Source organism: Anarrhichthys ocellatus, unplaced genomic scaffold, assembly GCF_004355925.1.
Source record: "Anarrhichthys ocellatus isolate YVR2014 unplaced genomic scaffold, GSC_Weel_1.0 scaffold1, whole genome shotgun sequence".
NCBI classification, from domain to species: domain Eukaryota; kingdom Metazoa; phylum Chordata; class Actinopteri; order Perciformes; family Anarhichadidae; genus Anarrhichthys; species Anarrhichthys ocellatus.
Window position 1 is genome coordinate 15,207,805 of NW_022280031.1, and position 16,935 is coordinate 15,224,739.

General features: G+C 45.9%; 1 protein-coding gene across 4 annotated transcripts in view; it reads right to left on the minus strand.

The window, feature by feature from the left end:
• Positions 1–3,658: 3,658 nt before the first annotated feature.
• Positions 3,659–16,935, minus strand: part of pdzrn3b (PDZ domain containing RING finger 3b) — an 88,371-nt gene continuing 75,094 nt past the window's right edge. For all 4 annotated transcript variants that reach the window (XM_031853948.1, XM_031853940.1, XM_031853932.1 and 1 more), the window contains 7 exons: positions 10,723–10,979; positions 9,088–9,172; positions 7,190–7,288; positions 6,968–7,030; positions 6,630–6,731; positions 6,343–6,459; positions 3,659–6,007 (listed from right to left, as the gene is read on the minus strand). In XM_031853948.1, the coding sequence (XP_031709808.1) occupies positions 4,532–6,007; positions 6,343–6,459; positions 6,630–6,731; positions 6,968–7,030; positions 7,190–7,288; positions 9,088–9,172; positions 10,723–10,979 (2,199 nt within the window). In that variant the 3' untranslated portion in view covers positions 3,659–4,531. The remainder of the gene's footprint in view (positions 6,008–6,342; positions 6,460–6,629; positions 6,732–6,967; positions 7,031–7,189; positions 7,289–9,087; positions 9,173–10,722; positions 10,980–16,935) is intronic.

Consider the following 16,935-nt stretch of genomic DNA (forward strand, 5'->3'; position numbering starts at 1 on the left):
ATATATATATATATAAAAACACAAAACAGAAACTTCATGCACCACGTGGACAATGCGCCTGCTCAAACTCTGTCTCCTTCCAACTCCCCTTCCCTGATTGGGAAAAGTTCCTGTGCTTTTATATAAAGCACATTGATTTGAACTATTGGCAACTGAGAATCAACATCATCAAAATGATCACATGATCAATATTCTACTCCTGATCTACATTCTAACTGGTTCTTGCAGGTTGTCCAGGCTCATGTCTCCTGCGTGTTCATTAATCATCGTAATGTCTCGGTGTTGTTCCATCTGGTACTTGTGATAAATCAGAGCGGGTCGTGGGTTTTACTATTCACTTTATGTATGTGATATATTTCGTTACCTTTGGAGATTTGCCCATCTGTCCCGGCTGTCACGTACAATTTCACAGCGAACGTGATAAAATGCTGTAAAATACAATGAAGTTGTCACTTCTTGAAAACAATCCCCAGCTGATCAGACGCTTGTATTTCATTGTTGTCATGTTTGACATTACTGCAGGCAGCATGAAAGATGAAGTCGGCCGAGATACTGAGAAAAGCAATTTACGGTTCTTCACAGAGTTGTGTATAAATACACAGCAATTGCGCTGCCCCAGTCCATAGATCACTTAGAAAACATATTTTCGATATGTGTGCTTTCTAAAGTCTAGTTGCGTCTTTTGGGACCTCTTAGAAAAACCATATTTGAGGTAATTTTCTATTGTACATTAAAAAGCAATGTATTTGTTGTATTTTTACTCAGTTCAGAGGGAAAGATCCATTTGATATAAAACAGTAAATCTATTGCTGCTAATATCTTGCAAGGTTATCACAGTAGTCTTAGTACAATGGACTTAAACCGCTCATCACTCCAGCAAGTCGAGGTCAGAATGATTGCTCTCAACACACAAATATACAGTAATTACATTTTGGGAAAAATACACTTCATCACTAGTGAAGATATGTGCATGATCCCGACTGGTAACGAGTGCTGGAAACTCTATTGCCCCAAGTTTGAATGCAACTTTTTGCGATATTTCAATTTCCCATGCTGAGCTGCAGTTTTACATCAGCAATATTCCTCTGGCTTTACCTTTTATTGTGAATATCACATCTTTTTGGAACAAAACTCTTCAAATATTTAGAGGTCAGAGCCTGAAAAGCTCCGAGGACATGTCTGCACATGTAAGTACAGTCTTTCAGGCTGCTGACGTTCAGACAGGGTGGAGAGAGCGTGAATACGTGGTTCAGCATTTCTTTCTGTTTATCCAGCAGCTTGCTCCCTTTAATCCAAGATGTGCCAACGCCCTCTCAAAGCGTTCTGAACTTGCTGAAGCGACGTTTCGCCTCAGAGCTTTCTCATAATTTAGGTCATGCAAAAATCAGACACTACAAATGGATTTTCTTTTACCAAGACGTGCCAAAAAAGGTTCCCCTGAAGTGAGTTCCGCTGTCGTCCGTCAAAGTGAATATTGTAAGACGGTCTTGTAAATATGTCGAGGGATTATATCTGGGCTAGTCAAGCAGCTACGAGCCCATCAGGTCTCAGTCCCTGCGGGGGAAGCAGCATCAGAATCAGCAGAGGGCCCGCCTCCTTATCAGTTAATGGATGAGTACACCGGAGTGTGTCATTTGAATTGATGAGCCCCAACATACGACCGTCGAATGGGTGGGGAGACGAACACTTTCATGATTTATAGCAATAAAGGGTATCAAGATCAATCAAGATAATAAAAAAATACATGGGGGTAGTGAAGACAAGTATGTGAGGGGGGGGGTCATCCCAGAATTGATTGCCGGAGCTTTTTGTTTGCCTTGCATGCCATATTGTTATCTCTCATTAAAAGAGTGCGTTCAGAGACTTGTACCGAGCCATAAATCACTGGGCTTGGATTTGGTCAGGCTTAAGGAGGAGTAATCAATTACATTCTACCAGGCATAGAGGAGGAGACTGAGCCTGCACCACAGGCTGCTCTCATTATCATAATGATCCGCCTTAAGTCACGCTGAGTCAAAAAATGGAGGGAAGAGATGAACGCATGAACTAGTTCTGACAAATAATACAAACTGAAGAAAGTACTTTGGATTTTTAAAGCGGAATTACAGTCCTTTGTAATAATAATACGTTGTTTTACATAATTCAGTAATAAGAGTTGCATGGAGGGGGGGACATTCTGTGGTGAGGGGCTAGTTGGAAGTTTTAATGTCAGCGACCATGACGGTGAGATTTATTTTCTCAGACATGTCAACAGTTAACCTGATGATAATAAATCAATCCCAATCAGCCTTTAAAGGGCCACTCCACTCATATTACACGAGTCACTTCACTAGCTATGGGCAGGTATACTAATGTCTTATCTTGCACTAGGAAAGTCTGACAAAATAACTCAAGTGACATCCTGTTTTTTTCCTTCTATTTTAAGCCAGCATTACAGATTTGGGGCCTGGAGTTTGAAAGCCGTGGGTGTTTGCAGTACCCGGCAGGAAGGGTCTCATGAATGACGCTTTCATGGGAAGTGTACTGTGGGACGGACAGTTTTTGGAGATTGAGGGATTGGTTATTAGGGATATAGTTAGAGATTATGATCAGAGAGTGTAAAAACTTTCTTCTTTCAAAAAGATACAGCTCAAAGTATTGATGCACTTGAGTATGAATAAACACACTGAACGCATATTAATGTTGACCCAACTGTTGTTGCCACATAAAGGAAACCCCACAAAAGGTGCGTTTGATGGAGGTGAGATGACAAAAGTATACTTAGTGTATCAGCGGAGTCTGAGCTGCCTTTGTCCTCAGTGATGAGGCACTGAGATGCTAATTGCAGGATCATATGGGACTGTACCAGGTCCCTCTAACAGATGGGGGGGGGGGGGAGTCTTGAGTCAGATAAATAAACCATCAGCCCGGCAGGGAGACATCGCCATGTGATGGAGCCTCATGCCAGCGTCCTGGACAACTTGGTCCCAAGATAAAACAACGTGCTCCTTAAGAACTGATGGACCAATAGGAGCGGATGGAGGGCAGCCACCACTGCTAAACCAATGCGAGGGAAAGATGGTCGCGATGACAAGAAAAAACAAACGTTGTTAGCCTTCAACCATCAGATCTGGACAGCAGGGGTCTGTGCTGATTGGATCGTTTCATGTCAATGCCAGTCGGACATGCTGCTGCTGTATTAGTTGGGGGTCCGACATGAAACACAGACAATAGACTTTTCTTTGCCTCAGGATTCCTGCAGTCATTACGACAAGTTGGCAAATTTACATGAGCAGAGCGTCTGATTGTGTTAGTCCATTGAGAATGCGCATGCTGTATTTAAAGATGTATTAAACAAGAGAGCAATGGGGGCTTTTATTACCCAGCGTTAAACTCTACAACAGTAATGCTGAATAAGTACCAGAAGCAAAGTGGGATTGAAACATTTCTTTTCAAACCCGAGGGATACCTTTGTGGGTATTCTGTCACATGGACCACCCGCTGGATTGTTGGACCCTCCACACTCTATACAGCTGGATTGAGTTGTGTCTTACTGTAGCCACCCTCACCCATTCATACATACTGGGGATTGGAACTTCACACGGATTCTTCTTTCCCTCGTGTGGTCACATCTCTGGCGACCCGACGACTCGCACAAATGACAAATTCCACCAACATTTGAAAGCTCATCATATATAAAACAATAATTTATTATTTCTCTCATTTTACAAGACATCAAATTGTGAGGCTAACTAAGGATTTGTTAAGCTGTTATTCCGTCCGATGCATGAAACCCTAAGAAAGCAAAAGCGACTACGACGTGTGTCTTAACAAACACAGACATTTAAGTTCCAATGCGAGGAAACATCTTTGTCTAAAGATAGGTACATGCACAATGACATCACGTTATGACGTCCTCTACATTATGTAACGGATGGTACATCGCGGGTGGTATTAACTTTGGGAAATCAGCACCATTAGAGAGAAATTAACACTAAAAAAGTGGATTTGTTACAAAAATTGAATTTTTTTTAATTTACAAAAGTCCTTTTGAAAAGGATTATGTGTTCTACCTTGCAGGAAAATAGCATTGTTTCCATAAAAGCATTAAGTATGCATAACAGTAAAATACTGATAAGAGATATATAGTACGAACAAAATAATGTAAAATAGTGTAAATGCTGGCTGTTTACTTATGGCACGCGGTCTTTATACACCTTCAAAAAACCTTCCAAAAAATATTCAAAAGAGCACAAAAAGGTAGAAAATGTTATTGAAGAATTTGAAAAAAAACAAAAAAAGCTTCCAAAAGCATCCTCAAAGCCATGTCCCATTCATGTCGAGTCCAACCATCGTCATAAAGACCTTCTCTTCACTGCAGTGGTGGACAACGTTCGTCCAAGAAAGGCTCTCCTTATTTCCTATTTACAAAATGTTGCCACATTGAACGAGGCAGGAATCTCTACCCCACCTGGTAGTGTCCTATGTACAGTCCGTTACCCTCCGGTCCGTCCTCCTCTGGCTGGCCCGCCACCTGAACTCGGAACCAGACTTACACTGTGGTCACAGACAGGAGTGAGTTGTAAACCCTTGTGCCATCTGGTGACTTGGCACCGTGGGTCAGCAGTTCCTGGATGGTCATCCAGTTGTCAAATATTTTCTTATTTCTCTTTTTCATCATCTTTTTGTGGCTGAGTTCGATGATGTTGGGTTCCCTCCTGTCGTCTGGGCCCGACTGCTCCTTCAGGCAGTCCGCTCGGCTCTGCTTCATGAACTCGCGGCGCTGCCTCTGCTCTTTGGAGCGGACTGCGTGCTGCTTCCTCTCCTCCTTGCTCCAGTAGCGGCCCATCTTCAGCTCGCTGATGGCGTCGTCGTCCGTGGTCATGCCGCTGCGCTCCGCGTGGATGCGCAGGGCGCGCTCCCTCAGCAGCTTGTCCCGCACAGGCCGCTTGGTGATGTAGCGCGTGCCGTCGCTGCGGATCTTCACCTTCCACTCCATCTTGGGGTCCAGGTCGCCGGGGCCGATGGGGTCCCGGCACATGCTGACCAGGCTCATCTGGCTCTGGGCGTACTCAACGGCGGATTTCTGCTGGATCAGCTGCATGTAGCTCTGGTAGTGCTGGGCATGGGCAGGGATGTGGGCATGCTTGTACGGCGAATGTTGCTTCCGCTCCTTGCTCTCTGCCGGCGGGGATCCATCTGGATCCTTGGTGGAGCCTCTGCTCCGGCTGGGGCCGCTGGCTTCTTGGACGGGGGACATGAGAGGTTTGGGGTCATTGCCGTTAGAGCTGGTGGAGCCCGACGGTCCAGCCGGACCCTGATTCTCTGCCTCTCGTCGGAGCGAGTTGTCTGGAGACAGCTCCAACGTGAGAGGGGTGCTGCGGCAGCTCTCGCCAGTGTTGTACGCGCTGGAGCTGTCTTTGTCCGATTTCTCCGGCAGCTCTGTGATGTCTGAGAGCTCGTGGTGGCCCGCGTCGATGCTGGTGTTGTAGTTACGGAAGCCGCTGTTGTGGAGCATCCAGGACTCGCGGCACTGCTCCCTCAGCTGCTGCATCTTGTGAGCGCGCACGATATTCAAGCACTCCAGCTCGATGGTGCGCAGCTCCTCGTTGAGCATCTCCAGCTCCTTGTCCACACCCTCTTGGTCCTGACCTGCTACGCCCTGGTAGTAAAGACCCTGGGCCCCGCTGTTCCTCATCTGGCACTTCAGCTCCAGGAGTTCCCTGAAGCGCTCGCACTCGTCAGCCGGGATGCCTAGGAAGTCGGCGTCGGCGTAGTCCGCGGAGATGAAGGACTCGCTGCTGAAGGGCAGGTCGCTGCTGCCGAGGGTGTCCTGGCTGTAGGCGAGCTTTCTGCAGCTGCCCAGCGTGTTGGAGGCCGTGGTCTGGTCGTCGCCGAGGTTCTCCTGCTCCGAGCTCTCGTCGTTCCGCGTGCTCTCGTCCGTGCGACCAACGCCGCTGTCCTTCTCGTGGTGGTTGGACAGCAGGGTGGCCGTGTCCGTGGTGCCCCCGTCCTCCTCGTGCTTCTTCTGGGAAACAAATAGACGACAAAATGACTCAGAAACAGTGAGAACTGAGTTGTATGATTGTTACCACTGCCACTAAAAGTGCTACTTTATTTACACTCAGAGAACCCTTCAGTATTAAATCACAATCTTCAACAAAGGCTTTGAATACTTTTTTTCAACGAGCATGTGCTTTTCCATATGAAAAAGCGTTGCTAAAAGAAATGTTGACAGCAGCAGCTGTCTCTCTGCAGGATTGGCTCGGCCAAAATAATCTATAGATGAACATATGTGTTGGTGCAGATTGGTGGTGCTAGTTTGCCTTTACACGCTGTGCATGTGTGTGTGTGTGTGTGTACCTGCTGCAGCATGCTGGCGGTGAACTGCATGGCCTGATGGTGCTGCTGCTCCAGCATGTCCATGTGGAGGTCATCCAGGAAGTCGTTCCTGTCATCATCCATCCAGCCCTCGTCCAGCTGAGACGCATGTTGGGGAAAAAGAAGAGAGGCCTCATTAGATGCAAATGTTTCACCTTCACAGAAAAATATGAAACTCTGCTATTGAAAGTCTTACTCTCATTTGTTTGCATGAAAGACCTTGTAATGAACCTTTACTGGGTTCACACCACTAATGACATTCCTAGTACCTGGATCTCTGGTCTGGCCACCAGCAGAGACACATTCTGGTTCCCCTCACTGGTCAGCAGCGCTACAGCATCCTCCCGGTTCTGGATCTCAATACCATTGATCTTGGGGGACAGAAGGGACAATTTCAACACCCGATCTTTTCAAAATAAAAACGAGTTTGTACATTTATGTTAATTTTACCGCTCGACACCACTCCTTAAAGAACCTAACATAGATGAAATATTGTTTTTTTATATTTTTGATTAATTTACAAGAAAGCAATGGAGTCCTAGAAATATGCATGAACTGAATATTGAAGAAAGAGAAAGTACAACTGCTGAGATTTCGGTGATCTTACCTGAATGATTTTGTCCCCTTCTCTAATTCTGCCGTCCTTTGCAGCAATGCTGTTTGGATCAATCTAAAGAACAGAGAATAAATGATTACTGACTAACTCGGTCCACTCAGGACTTCTGTGTCTTCCACTTCTGACTTAAAGAAAACATGGTCACTGCTGACCGTCCCAGCGGTCACTACTTACTCAGTGAAGTTGATCTGAGAGCTACGCTGCACCACATACCTCACTAATGTAGATCCCAGCCTCGTCCTCATCGTCAGTCCTGTAACAGATCGTCAGGCCGAGCTTGTCTTGGATGTTGGCTCGGTATAAATCCACTTCCTGGTAAGACACACACACAAAATAATATCACGTCCATTTGAAACTATTAGCTTTTTTTTTTTTTTTTTTTTTAAAGATCGAGTATAAAATGGTTGTATATATTTTCTCATGTTTGTCTGGACGGACTAAATACACCGACTGCGAAATGGGTTCTTGGAGTAACACCGATCCATCAATCACTGTAATGAATCTCTCAGCTGGACGCCGGGAAGCCATTGGCTTCCTTAGAGGGCCTGCCGACAGGATGAGAGACGATGCAGTGGACCGCAGATGGGCGGAGCGCCGTTTCTCACTTGTCAACGGCCGTAATCTCACAGGTACAGATAAAGATTCGAGCGCCGCTGTTCCTCGAGGGCAGAGGACGGGCTCTGACAGGGTTAATCCGCCCCAAAAAACAGAGTCTCGTCTGAATGCTGAAGACTATCTTACAGGAATAGTTTGACATTTTGGCAAATACTTTTACTGCTCCCCCCCGCCAAGAGTTAGATGAGAAATGTAGTAACGTGTAAGAACTCGTTTTTACGGAGAAGCTCTGGGGTCACATGGTAGAAAACCATGCCACAGTGTCTCTATCACATTTTTATAACCCCACATTGTATATTTATGGCACTCAGTAAATTTTATATGACCTCGTTGTACTTTTGGGCATTTTTATCGACCACGGTGTCAATTTAATACGGTACTGTAATATTGCTATCGGGAGTTATATCCGATCAGGCAGTCTAGTGAGTGTAAAGTTTATAGTGACCATATTATTCGCATATCGTCGAGAACCCTTTGTTTGATATATGTTGTGTATATTGATCGAGGAATGCTAATGCCCACTGAGCAAACCCTCCCCTCCCCCCTACTCATACCCTTGCCCATTGTTTTTTTTTGCATTTTTCTAAATGTTGCTCTGGTTGGAGTTAGGCTAAGACCAGGCTAAGTTTCAACTTAGGAACAGTTGGTTCCCGGAGTCTTGGCTGGTTGCCGGACAACTTTACGGCTTTGACAAGCTGCCAGACAAGAATGCAAATAAACCTAATTCCCAGAGCGTCAATCTATTCTTTTAACCTGCTGAAAAGACAAATACATCACTGAGTTAGGCTAAAAAAGACTAACTTACTGGTAGTCACTATGCATTCCGTTATTTCTAATCTATTTTTGTGCGAAATAGAAACATTATGATGTATACAAAGTGACAAAGCATGAAAGGAAACTGATCTCGAGTGGGGTCAGTCTGTGAGGACGCCGGGGTTACTCAGTGTTGGTCTTCTACACATCTGCCTTTAGGACTTCACCTTCCTGGTCTCAGCCTCCGAGCTCCTCCGTGAATACTATTAATACCAAGCAGTGGGTGGCTGGGGTTTCTAATGGGGGGGGGGGATGTCGGGGTCGGCAGAGGTCACTGAAGGAGCACAGCGGAGGCTTGATCGTGGCCTCATTCGGGCATTGTTAGCGTGCATCATCAGATTCATCCCCGCAGACCCATTATCTGTGCCATCTAATTATCCTCCAGCCGAGGAAGACGTATTAGGCCCCGTCACTAATAAGTAATGATATCACCGCTGTGCATCTGTTGGAACAGACCAGCAACTCGATCCCTTGTCTGGAGGACATCTCGGTGTCTGTATAGAGGGAGAGTGCCCCATCAATAACTGGGATGTATCAGTACTTGTGGTCGCTATTGGCCATTGGACTGGAGACACGGAGGCGACCTCGGGTCTGCTTATGTAGCAAATGATGCACGGCCGTCCGAATGTAGATCTTCATTGAGACGAGAGCGGAGATGGAGAGAGGGTGGAGTTGGTGTTTACCTCATATTCCAGCTCCTCGCGCTCTATGTCCTGCTGCATGGCCACCAGGAAGTCGTTGGGGTCAAAGTATCCATGTGGAGGATGCCTGAGAAAAGAAAAAGAAAGTAAGATTAACTGGGAAAGAGTAAATGCTCATTTAATAAAAACACATTTAAAAAAAAATAAATATCCTTTTCTAACACATTTGACAATCTGGATTTAACTTTGCCCCAGATTGTGAAAAAATGAATGAGAAGGAGAGAGGAAGTTAGAAATCACTCTTGAATCAGATATATTGAAGCTAGACCCGGAGGCTAATCACAAATTAACATACCGTGTTATTAATTTGTCTCAGAAATCAATTAAAGGAATCACAATTATTCATTAAAGGGCAACTGCTGCTGCCACGGGGTTTGAAATGCAGCCAAAGTCTCTGAGCTCCGGGGGCTAACACACACACACACACACACACACACAAACAATAGATGCAATTTGTGAATATGCAAATATGCATGAACTAAACCGTCATTTAAATGCGGCTGTGTGCCGCGGAGGAGCTGTCATCTCCCGTAAGTCACGGGGACGTTTTCCTTTCAAACGTCCGACGCGTCCTGGGTGTTCACAGCTGTGTGGTCTGGAGAAGAAGATAAGGTGTCGCTCTCTTAATTGACTGTTAAAGTGAAAGGTCTGGCTGTGTCTCTGAGAGTGAGGTGACCTTTTTAACACTGCCGAGTGTTCTGAATCCAAAGAATTCCTGTATCTTCAAAATGCAAAGTGGGCTTTTTCCGGAAGCGTGTTTTGCTGGATGCTTTATAAAAAACGATTTTCTACCGAGCAGGTTGCCGGTCAAGTGTCCGCACACTCGGCTGTATCCTGGCACTGGGGGACCACACACGGCCCAGATTAGGTTGGAGTTTGTCGAGGCGTATTGCTTCAGGTACCGATAAGATGATGACGTATGTATGGTCCAGAGGTGCTGGTTTTGCATAATAGATGTAATGTTTTTTTTTTCTTTTTTCACGCATCGCTGTTGTCCATCTGAAAGCAGCCTTATGCTTCATTCATCCCTGGTCTGATCTGTATACGAGTGCAGAATGTCGGCAAGAATTTAGGTATTGGAGGCGTTTGGTGTTCTGATTTCCGTCTGTAGTCCGAGCAGTATCGACCAATCACATTTGCAGGCATTGGTTGCGTGTGGAGATGAAAAGAAGCCTAACTGCGATCTCTGATCGCATCGCCTACGGTTTGAAGACGATGTAGCTTTTCACTAGTAAAAAAAAAACCCTGCTAAAAAAGTGGCTACTTATAATCCTAAATAATCCGGTAGTAGACGTTTTCTCTCAATGCCAAATCCAGTCTCGAGTCTCAAGTTGCTAATCGGCCTGTAAACAATGACCGTAGTTTCCCTCAGAGTCTAAATCGTTGTCAGACTGATTGCCAATGGGTTCTGAGAGTCCAGCAACCCAGGTGTGTCAGATTAAGGCCACTGAGGAGCCATTTTGGCTATGTACTGTAGGACAGGAATGCATGTATGTAACCACGTGGTCATTGTATGCATTATGCGGACAATAAATAAATATGTCATTCAATTTCTAAGCCATCTTCTCATTCTAGCAGGGCTTTCTCTAGGTCTTCATGAACCGAGCTGGCACTTACTCCTCTGGGAGCAGATACTCCTCCAGCTCCGTCATGGGGGGTGAAGAGGGGGAGAGCTTTGTAAGGGCCATGATGTGCTGGAGGGTGATGTCCGTCTGGGTGCTGATGTCCGAGACCTGGGCGTCACCAGCCGGGCCGACCGCTTCTTTGGGATGCGGGGCTCGGCGCAGAACCTGGACCACGATGGGCTCCTTGGCCGTGCGGAAGGCCTCCACCGCCTGGTCGTGGGTGGTCTTGGAGAGGTCCTTGCCATTGACCTGGAAGAAGACGAAGAGAGGACGAATCATCAATTTTTGTTAAGAATTCTGTTTTTTTTAAATGAAGAAACTAGATAGAAGGATGCAAAACACGTCAGCTGTTATTCCATTTGCTGTTGTGGTCTCTTAGACTGAAGATGACGTTCAGTACTCCTCACTGATTTAATCATGATTAAGATGATTAAGGCCTCACGTGAAGCACTGCGCCCACACAAACTCAACAGCGATATTCTGTAGGAGAAACGACTCATTACTGCCTCAGCTTGTTTTACAGGGTCACAGTCGGACCCGAGCAGAGTGAGACCTTAATTAGGATGAGTCTCTCCTTAATTCATCAAAGTCATTAGCCGAGGCTGCGCGGCGGGGCCCTCATTTAGCAGAGTAATTTAACAGAGTAATAAGATAAATGCGACCTGCCGTCGGAGGCAGTGGAGTGGGTGCGGCGCGTTAACCTGAGAATGATTCGAGCAAAAGGCTGCGTCACGTCGCAGACGACAGGCCAATTAGGTTTGCTTGAGCCACTTTAAGGCCTCCGTGTGCTGATGGAAGATGAGCGCAGACCCTTTAAAGTTCTCAATGGAATGTGTCACCGGATCCAATGAGACGAAATCTACACACAGATCTACGCTTATTCCCAAAGGTCAGGCGGAGCGCACGGATTATATTTTGTTTCGGCCCAAATGCCACCGTCAGTTCACCAAAGCATCTACTGTGGGAGACGTAAAAAAAACACCCCAAACAAGCATTAACCCAGTGAGCGTAAGTGTTGAAGACCCCCCCCCCCCTGCATGCGTATTGCATCCTAGGTCACCCGGAGCCGCTGTTCCACTTTCAATCACCACATCATGCGGACTTTGTCAGTTTGCGATTCCTGGATGCGTGGAAAGCTTTGATAGGATCTCAGGCCCGGGGATCCTCTCGTTTCACAGACTCGACGCTCCCTTCCTCCTGCCTCTCCCTCCGATGCAGACACGCACACACCCAAGAGTGTCCTTAGAATCTAGTTACTTTCTAGCATTTGGAGTCGCAGGTAAATAAATCCCTAGCGTTCCTTTTCACTCCTCCCGACAATCTAACATACACGCGAGTCCGTGTTTGAGGATTCATTTTCTGATAAACGCGTGGCTGGTTGGCGCGCCTGCCTTCAGGCCGTGAGTGTCTCATTCGCATTCACGGCACACTTTGCAGACTTTACTGTGGTGCTGCGCTTTAATCAGCATTAATATTACACCTCCTCCAGGGAATGAAGGCTGTGTATACACACACAACCTGCCTTTGACCCACACAATGTAAAAGCTGAGGACATGTTTCTATATAAGAGTACGTACAGAAACCAAAGGCACTGGGCTCGTATGTGTGTGTGTGTGTGTGTGTGCGCGCTTGGAGGAAGGACGAAGAAGGCAGGAAAAGGAGGGAACTTAATGCAAAAATCAGAGGAGGCTATGTGCCCACTAATAACCAGAGCAGATTAATGCTAATCCTGGGTCTGCAGGATAATTGGATCATCTCAGCGGATTTAAACTTCTACTTCTTCTACATCAAACCTTAACAGCTCATCTGTTCGCAGTTTGCTCTGAATAAATCGGCATTGAGAAAAGCGTGTTATCATATCACAGAATGCTAATGTAGGAAACAAAAAACAAAGCAACCTTGAGATTTAACACCGCTCTCTCCATACAGCAAACCGGCCTTGGCTTAAAACCAACCCAGTAACACCACACCATAAAAGAAGACGTCTAAATTCCTCTGTGCTGTTGCTGCTGGTATCGGTAATAAGCCTTCCTTAAATCACACGGGACCTCACATCCTCAACCATCTTTGTTTCCCACAGCGAGCCGTGATGTTGTACATCAGCTGAGGAATACAAGCGCCTTTGTGCCTTCTCCTCTCTGCATGCAGGCTCCAACAATCAAACCTGGTTGCCAGGAATCCCGGGGGCTACTTGGAGGCAGTGAACCAGAGACAAAGCCTTTAGCCCCCCCGTCTTGTTGAGCCCAGAGCATTCTGCCTCAGTGCTCTAAATGTTGCGGGGGGGGGGGGGGGGGGGTCCCCCACGAACTCCATTCACTGCGCTCACCTCTGACATGGAGCGGCCCTTTGCGGCACACTGGGAAAAAACACACAACGCTCCCCTGACACAATACACAACGCTTCACCGCCACTGAGCTCCAGCCATGCCGCGTTAACTGCGCCTTAACGCCGTGAAGAGCACCGACCTTCGAGCTGACGCAGTAATGAGCCGGAGAAACCGGACTCCGAGTGCCTCCTTAACTGTCCTCTTAAGGTCAGATTTACCTTTTGCGAATACCAATCACTTGAGCCGGCGTTCACGTTGACACAGCGACGGCTGACGCGCAGAGATGACTCCGGTGCATCCTCCAAGGAGGGGTCTCCGCTACATCCATTTTAATGACGAGAGGGCAGCCAGGCCCTACTTAAAGGAATACTGATTAGGTCTAAATCACACGTCTGCTGTGTCGCTGTTCGGTGAGGAATTTACACAGCTGGGGCTTTGTTACTCACGGACTATTTTTCTTTCATTAAAATATAACATCTGACCTCTACTGCAAAAGTGGAAATCGCTGGACCCGTGTCCCTGCACAAGATCTGGTTTCGGACGTTTTTAAGAGCAAAAAAATAATAATTTGGTTTTGATTTGATTTTGGTTTTCATGAGATATCTATGCCAGTCTTCAGCTCGCTGGGGAATAATTAGGGGCAGCAGGGGTGAGCCATATCTTCCATGGAACGCACATCAAGCTGGGGTTGAGATGCTGATGTGGGAATCTGTGTGTGTGTGTGTGTGTGTGTGTGTGTGTGTGTGTGTGTAATCAGCGATTGCTAACCTGCTGCCAAAGATGCTTATCTGCCAGGCCGCGAGCGCCGTCTCTTTCATTATTGTCTTTGTAATATGGTCGATGGGCTGAGGCTGCCTCAGCTTTTTCGTTTGTTCTTTATTTAATCAGGTAGTTTCATTGAAAATCAAGCCTGATATTCATGAGGAGCCTGATATCAAAAAAGTAATAAACACGGGAATCAATCAGAGTTAAAATAAATTTGAATTGACCGAATGCCAAGCCCCCCCCCCCCCCCCCCCCACACAGTTACTGTTGCTGTGCTTGTCAAGCTTTCTGTATAGGTTTCCGTTCTTTCAATGTTAGCTTGGCGAGTAGGTTGAAAACGCCGTCCACCATTGACTTTTTAATACTTCCAGCTGACTTTTCTTAAATAACATCTTAACGCCTATAGGCCAAAATTAGGATAAACACTACATGGGGATCAGTTTAGAAGCTATTGAAATAGATTAATAGAATTATAGTTGTTGTTAGCCTTTGGATAATAAGTATGATAAGATGGGATTGTTATTTCATTCTAACACAACCCTGTTTGGCTGCTTAGCTTAACAAGCAATACAGATGTTAGATTTACCCGTTACAGGAGAAACCTCCAAAGAACAGCGGGTTAATGTGAGCTCTACATTCTGATGTAGCATCTAGGAGCAGCTTCCACACAGTGGCGATAATGTCAACTGGGCTCTTTTTTCAATGTAACCTGTAAACCATCAAAATAATGTAGTATGAAATGCTCATTGGCCTTGGAGGGAATGGTAGGTTAGTAGTGAGCGAGTTAGCCAGACATGCTAACATGCAATGTCATTTTTGTGGTTGCGGTGCCGCGGTCCGCCACTGGTAAAGACGAGTGGCTTGACAGGCCTGCTGTCCCTTACGGTTGCTAAACTGTATGATTGGGTTAAGAGTACAGCCATTTATACAGGGATATAAATAAAAAATAGATGTATATTTACATACATTAAAAAGGTGTCAGTTTGCAAAAAAAGTAAAAAAAACAATTGCCTCCCTCCATGTTCTTATTACTAAATAGAAAAACCGTTGCAGGATATTTAATCAATTCCCTGAGCGTGTTGTGTAACAGTCTTTTGATACGGCCATTCAATCTCCGCTAATCCTTCAATAATGAAGAGAGGAACCTCATTAAAGAGCCAGTGTTTCTGTTCCTCGGGGAAACGCAGCGAGGTGAGCAGAGTGGAATCTCTGCCAGGCGAACGGCGGACCTGTGAGAGCCGGGCCGAGGGAAACCCTGGGAACTTCACTGTATAGACGAGCATCTTACAGAGCCTCCAGAGCCGGGGCGCTCGCCTCCGCTTTCTGCTCGGATACACTCCTCAGACGGATTCTTCAAAGTCTGTATTTCGGAACGGAGAGGAGCGCTGACGTGGTAGAGAGCGTGAAGACTTGAAGGCTTATTTTTGAAGGGGGGGGCTATATATCATTTGAGTGGCAGTCTGAATGTGGGTCATTCTGCCTGAAAAACACAGTTAATCCCTCTTTTATTTCACAGAAGATTGGAGGACCAGCCAGTGATTTCTCAGCGTGTGTGTGTGTGTGTGTGTGTCTTGCAATCTGCAACATGTTGTATTTTTTAAACCGAGTGGACAGAAAAACTCTCCGAGGTGTGAGGCATGAAAACACAGCAGCCTTTGTTTGCCACAGTGTGCGAGTTTACCGAGGATTACAGAACAAACAGCCAAAAAAAACGTAATGCTGACTGAAAGAGACACCACTGTTTATTGCTAATCTGATTAAAGCACGGGGCATTGTGTTATCCACAGCTGATCAATTAAGAACCCAAATCACTTCCAGTGTGCTCACTGCTTCCTCTCCCTCTCTCTCTCTCTCGTCTAATTGAAGCCTAAGTGAAGGTGTGAAGTGAGTCTGCTGAACTTCACTTGACTTGGAATACATTTTCTTTGACTTTTAAGCCCTTTAACAATCACCTGTTCCACCCGTTGGGTTTTTGAATAAGCTCTGAAAAGAAGTCAAATCTCAAAAAGGATGATTTTCTCTCTCAGAGGGATTTTAATGAGTGGAGCACAGCAGCAGTAACCCTGCAATCATTCAGTGACTCACAATCAATCTGCAGGAACGTTGAATTAAAAGCAGCCAATACTCTTTTTAACGAAGAATACTCGAGTGGAAATAAAAACAATGCTGACAACTGGCATCATTCGTCTGAGTCATCGGTATAATTGCCCTCCTCTAAAGGCTGCCAACTCGTGGCATCTCAAGGCTACCAGAAGGGGAGAGTGCAGCTGGAAGACATCACTCTCTGCCCCTCAGCACGGACACACGAACAGCCGTATGCAGTTTAATTAAGGCTGGAGTTCATGAGGTATCAGCAGAACCCCGGGTTGTGTCGCGCTTCATTAGCCGTTATTCTCACCGCACTACCCCAGGCTGCCTGCATATATACACCCTGTGAAGAATCACACTGAGCTCTGTGCCAGCTCTGTTTGCTCAAGTCAGCAAAGGCACGTTTGTTCCAACAGCGATCGAACAGAGCTGCAACAGAGATATACTTCTCTGGAAGAAGGGGAGCAGACATGAACACACAAAACAACAACAAAACAAAGTCTTCTGGATGTCCAATCTCCACAAAGGGATCACAGCTCCTTCCATGCAGGTGTCAGGAGTCTACTGACACGTAAAGCCAGACTCCTGGTCATCACACTGTTGAGAACCCTTTTAATGCAGCAACACATTGGTCAAAACTATAAAAACATAGAATTGAATTACATGGATTGTGACCGATATCAGTATCCGTGCATCTGCAGGCCTTCATAATCATCCTGAACCAGTCAGAAGTGACTGCTCGTAGGCAACATATTCCGTAAGCCTGGCCTCATTATGGGACTATACAACACACAAATAAAGCACTAACAAGTTGCGTGTTAATGCTAATATTATAATCAGCAAACTCTTAATTACGTCCCCACGGTGATAATCATGTTTATGCACCGCTGCTCTTGAAAAACAAAAGCTCGTTCAAATAGAAAATTAAGAGCGCTTCACAACAGGACACAAAAACAGACTCTCTCCACGTTGAACTCATCTGCCCTCATGCTTTTCTTGTAACATCTGATTGTAAGTTGTGCTGTC